A 6,000-nucleotide genomic window follows, 5' to 3' on the forward strand; every position below is an offset into this window, starting at 1 on the left:
CCAGATGTAGGTTGTAAACACGAAAAAGACCAAGGATCACCACCTTCTGGATAACAACTTGCAAGCTTCAAGATGGGATCAAGGGTTACAGAAGCGGGGTAGGCACAGATGAAGCGTCTAACCGCATACAGAGGCTAACAGTGACCACCGGGCAAATGAAAGCCAACATAGTGGCTCTCTAGCAGAAATGGTAAGCAGCGACATGCTGCAGATTATGCTTAGAAAAGTGGCAGGGCCCTCAGGCAAGGGTGTGAGGAAAGCATGGAGAGCCATGACAGAGTGCACAGGGGGACGCCCACTGGCTGCAGAACCCTGTATTACCTTGTCTCTCCTCCTCCTCTTCCTCACAGAACTCGGCTAGGGAAAACGCTTCTTTGAGCTGCTCTAGCTCAAGTCTAGTTGTCTGTAGTTCTTCTCCACTCAGAGAACTAAGGATAGATTTCACCTAAATGGGTATGAGACAATTAAAATTTGTTGGAAAAAAATCTCAAGTAGAGAAGTAGGTCAAATATGAATTATAAACTAACCAGTCAGTGTTTCTGGGTGGGGAAGGGGAGCAGTGGCACACTATGTGGCCCACACTAGTCTTGAACTCTCAAGTCTCCTACCTCAGCCTCCCGAGAACTCCAATCATAGGCTTGTGCTATCATGGCTAACTCCCATTCCTTAACATTTTAATCCTGAGCTGGAGAGACGGCTCAGAGTTGAAGAGCACCAACTGCTCTTGCGGAGGACCTGGGTTCGATTCCTAGTACCCACAGGGCAACTCACAACTGTCTATAACTCCAGTCCCAGAGGATCTGATAGCCTCCTCAAATATACATGCAAGCAAAACACCAAAGAATAAATCATTAAAAAAAAATTTAACTCAAGAATCGAATTTCTACAGAAAGGTGGGAGAATCTGTACTTTCTAATGTAACAGATAGCTGGAAACTATTAGTGCTTAACAGCAGCTTAGAAATAAGGAGAAATGAACTGGTCTCGAACTGGGCTGGAGAGAAGGCTCAGAAGCTAAGAGTGCTTGCTTCTCTTCCAGAGGTCCTGAGTTCAGATCTCAGCACCCACACCAGGATGCTCACTACCACCTACTACCTCTGGTATCCTCTCCTGGCATCCATGGGTTCCTACAGTGTATGGCATACACACACACATGAGTAATAAAAAAAAAATCCTTAATCAGGTATGATGATGTCCCCTTTAACCCCACCACTCAGAAGGTTGACAGCAGATCTCAGTGAGTTTGAGGCCAGCCTAGTCTACACAGCAAGATCCAGGCCAGTTAGGGCTACATAGTGAGGTCCGCCTCAATATAAAACAAATCTTAATACAAAAAACCAAACAAGCAGTAACAACAAAAATCCCTGAGCCAACTAAAAGCAAACAGCTAACTGTATGCAAATTGGCAGACTGTCAGTAAGGTTTCTGGCAGCTAAAGCCAAAGAGACCTCAGGAAAAGAAAGAAAAGAAAAAAGAAAAAAGAAAAAAGAAAAAAGAAAAAAGAAAAAAGAAAAAAAAAAGAAAAGAAAGGAAAGGAAAGAAAAGAAAAGAGAGAGAGAGAGAGAGACAGACAGACAGACAGACCATGGAAAATGACAAGCATGTTAAAAGCTCTTTAACCCTGTCCTTTCTGTGTAATTAGGACAATCACCCTTGATCCTTCCCATCACTTTACTCATACATTGGTTTCTGCCTGCTGTGGAAGATACTTCCAAACTCTCATGCCTCCACCAAAACCGCCTCACCTTCCGAGTGCACCAAAGAAAAGCCTCTGAAGTTGGGAATTACCTTTATTTCACTTTCTCGGGAAAGCATCTCCAGAGCTTCTAGATGAGAAAGGCCTTGAAACTCGTCAAAGAGTAGCCCATAATGAGTTTTCTTGTCTGTTTCCATGGTTACCTCATTGGAAGGCCACTGCTCTTCTTTATCCTTTGCCTCTCGTAAAACCTAAAAAGAGATTGAAGCGTTGTACTGCACCACGTAATGAGAGCTCGAGAGTGAGTTTAAAGAGCAGAAGGAGCACAGATGCTCAGGCTCCACTCAGAGCATGGCCCCTTCAATCCTGGCATCACAGTCCAAATCCAAGAAGCTCGGGCACAGCAGGAAGAAGTTACCACACAGAATCTGATCCACGACATCAGGTGCTGTCCTGGGGAGCGGGGGCTTGAGGGAGGGGGAGATGTAAACATTAATCTAACAATTAATCTAACAGCTCTGACAGGGCTTAGCATCTCAAAGGGAAATGGAGAGACAAACAGCTAGAACTCCTCTATGCACCGGGGCTCACTGCCCATCCCACAACCACAAAGGATCCCAAAGAAAGTAACACTGTCAAGGTTTCCAAGTTGACATCAGCAAAAATCAAATCAAAACACAAACATAGGAAGAGCATAGGTGAAGGAAACAGAACCTGAGACAGCGTAGAAGTCCGATTCATCAGGCCCTTGGTTCTTTTAAATCCAGGATCCCCTTCTGCTATGACATCCATTGTCTTCTTCCCAATGAATTCCAAGGCATCCAACCCCCCACTGATAACGCTCTTGCCCTAGGAAAGCCAAAAAAATTCCATTAAAACGGATTTCCACAAACCTCCATTACAACTAATTGACAGTTCAGGAATAGCTATATAGTGTGGAGCTGCTGATGTAGGCCTGCAGTCCCAGCTACTCTGGAGGCTCAGGGAGGAGAACGTTCAAGTATGGCAAAGGCACATCTGGTAAACTCCAGGCCTGTTTGAGCAAACGGTAAGAATGGTAAGAACCCTCTTCAAAACAAAGGTAAAAGGCAGTGGGGATGTACTGCTAGTTTAGTTTAAAAGGCAGTGGGATGTACTGCTAGTTTAGTTTAAAAGGCAGTGGGATGTATTGCTAGTTTAGTGGCAGTGTATTTGTCTGGCATGTGTGAGGCCTTAAACTCAATCCCAGTACCAGCAGGAAAAGAAAGTAGCAGCAGCCAACAATACCAAGCACTAGGTAGCCTGAAGAGCCGCTGAGGCGAGCACACATGGCTCACCCCAATGCACACACAGAGAACCATTCGGGGAAGCAGAGTCAGAACCTGCCACAGCTGCCTTACCCAGAATCTTTTTTTTTTTTTTTTTGGTTTTCGAGACAGGGTTTCTCTGTGTAGCCCTGGCTGTCCTGGAACTCACTTTGTAGACCAGGCTGGCCTCGAACTCAGAAATCCACCTGCCTCTGCCTCCCAAGTGCTGGAATTACCCAGAATCTTAATTAGAGCTTCCATTGCTGTAAGGAGACACCATGACCAAGGCAACTCATATAAAGGACAACATTTAATTAGGGCTGGCTTATAGGTTCTAAGGTTCCTTCCATTATCATCAAGGTGGGAATCGTAGCAGCATCCAGGACGGCATGGCACTAGAGAAGGAGCTGAGAGTTTTACATCTCAATCAGAAGGCAACCAGGAGAAGACTGTCTCCCATATGGCTAGAAGGGTCTGAAAGCCCACTCCTATAGTGACATACTTCCACCAACAAGGTCACAGCTACTCCAACAAGGGCACACCTCCTAACAGTGCTACTCCCTGTGCTAACTCATACTCAAGGGAAACGCACACAAGATGAACTAGAGGACATGTATAAGAGTGTGCAATGCAACACTCTGTAACAGCTTACACTGGAAACTGGCTTGGTATTTACTAACTGCAGGATATATAAAATGTGACCAAGTCACACTATGAATACAGCAAAGCTGCAACATGGATATATTCAGACACGGTATGTGGGAGACTAGATGTACATCTATGGCTTCATTTATACATAGCAGAAGAGCAGGTCAAAACTAAGTCATGATAACACAAGTTCCAATGGTGGCTATCTGAGCTGGGGAAAGAAAACATGCCTCAAGATGGAAAAGCAATGGACTTACAGGTTTCTTACTATGGTTGAAAGTTAGAAAGCCATGGAAATTCATCTAAACATATGTGATGTCATGTTCTGTATTACATGCCATATTTCAAAAAGTTAAAGATCCTGTTTCAAGCAAAAAAAGTTTAAAGTAAAAAAATAATAATAATTAAGAGCCCTATCATTTTTCAAACATTCTCATCATCTAGAGTTTAGCAAGTGTTCATCAAAAAACATCACATGTCCCTTCTGCTTAAAAGATGAAGTTACAAGAGAAATAACTTTTTAAAGATTTATTTATTTGCTGGGTGTGGTGGCACACACCTTTAATCCCAGCACTTGGGAGGCAGAGGCAGGCGAATTTCTGAGTTCAAGGCCAGCCTGGTCTACAGAGTGAGTTCCAGGACAGCCAGGGCTACACAGAGAAACCCTGTCTCGAAAAAAAAAAAAAATGTATTTATTTTATGTATGTGAATGTTCTGTTTTCATGATCACAAGAAGAGGAAATCAGATCCCATTACAGATGGTTGTAAGCCATCATGTAGTTACTGGGAATTGAACTCAGGACCTTTGGAAGAGTAGCCAGTGCTCTTAACTGCTGTGCCATCTCTCCAGGCCCAAGAAATAATTCTGTAAAGCAGAAACACTTCCTAAGGATACGAAGCCAAGACCTGCCAGTCCCTAAGACAATCTGTTGCTCTGCAGCTTACACTCCACTTGTCTGGCTCAAGCACACAGCCCATCATGACAGCACAGGCCCCTGTACTTTTTCTCACCGTGCTCTGCACAGCTGTTGAGATGGTCGAGAGCATCCCGAATGGTCCAGCCACTAGTAAGCTTCCATTCTCACCAGCATTTGTTTCTCCTGAAACAGAGAAGGTACAGAAACGTGAAAGAAAGGATCATTCATTGCTTTAACAACAAATATGTGGTTTTTTAAAAACTAGACACCGGGAATGGAGAGACGACTCAGCGGTTAAGAGCACTGACTGCTCTTCCAGAAGTCCTGAGTTCAATTCCCAGCATCCACATGGTGGTTCACAACCATCTGTAATGGGAATTGATGCCCTCTTCTGGTGTGTCTGAGGATAGAGACTGTGTACGTACATACATAAGAAAAAATCTTAAAAAAAAAAAAAAAAAATTAGGCACTGTTTATGCACACAAGACCTCAGGTCTTTATGTATTTATTTTAAAACATTTGTTATATTACAATGAAAGATAAGGTAGGCAGTTTTAAATAAAGAAAATATCTAATAAAAAAAAAGGTAGGCAGGTTTTTTTTTTCATTCACTTCATTTCAATAATAAAATCAAGTCTTGAAAAAACAAAAGACTGATATGAAATCAGACTATAAACTAAATGATCTCATAGGCACAAACTTCTAGGTAAGGGAAAACAGGCAAACGACTGAGCAGGGATAAAAGTTACATGAACCTTTTGAGTCAATAAAATATTCTTATATTCCAATTAGATCCAGGGAAGTACGTATCACAGTGTTCCATTGATTACACAGCATAAACGTAACTACCTCACCAAACATCTAATTATAAAACTGCACAGCTAAAAGCAAACTCCAACTCACTTTGTCCTAGAAAATGATGCTTATTAGTTGTCATCAAACAGACCTGCACTGAACAGGTACTCATGTCTCAAAAACAATCTCTTCCCATTTATTAACTTCAAAAATCCTGAGAGAGGTCACCTTTGGGGCAAAGGGAGTGTAATCATGTGTTCATGTGTAGTACACATATATGTCATGTATGCGCATGTATGTGGAACAGAGGTTAACCTTGAATGTTCTTTAGGAAAGCCTCTTTTCTGAAGGTCTCTCTCACTGGGACCTGGAGCTCACTGACTAAGCTAGGCTAGGTGGCCATCAAGTCCCACACAAGCTACCTCTCTCTGCCTTTCCAACAGTAGTAGTATAGCTCTTTCGCATGGGTTCTGGGAGTCAGGGCCTCATGCTATAGCATGCAGTTCAGACTGTGCTACCACATCATTTGAGTACCCAGTCTGAAGTAATCTCTTAGAGGAGGACTTTTTTTTTTTTTTTTTTTTTTTTTTAATAAATCTTTTTTTTTTTTTTTAAGATTTATTTATTTATTATACATAAGTACACTGTAGCTGTCTTCA

At 42.5% G+C, this 6,000-nt stretch overlaps 1 protein-coding gene across 3 annotated transcripts in view; it reads right to left on the minus strand.

Annotated features, from left to right (window-relative positions):
- Positions 1 to 6,000, minus strand: part of Fam114a2 (family with sequence similarity 114 member A2) — a 35,439-nt gene that overhangs the window by 21,030 nt on the left and 8,409 nt on the right. For all 3 annotated transcript variants that reach the window (XM_021212568.2, XM_021212567.1, XM_029545898.1), the window contains exons 5-8: positions 4,641 to 4,729; positions 2,410 to 2,544; positions 1,788 to 1,946; positions 322 to 445 (exon numbers count right to left, since the gene is read on the minus strand). In XM_021212568.2, coding sequence (XP_021068227.1) covers positions 322 to 445; positions 1,788 to 1,946; positions 2,410 to 2,544; positions 4,641 to 4,729 — 507 coding nt within the window. The remainder of the gene's footprint in view (positions 1 to 321; positions 446 to 1,787; positions 1,947 to 2,409; positions 2,545 to 4,640; positions 4,730 to 6,000) is intronic.

The sequence above is a fragment of the Mus pahari genome, chromosome 14, assembly GCF_900095145.1.
Source record: "Mus pahari chromosome 14, PAHARI_EIJ_v1.1, whole genome shotgun sequence".
NCBI lineage: Eukaryota > Metazoa > Chordata > Mammalia > Rodentia > Muridae > Mus > Mus pahari.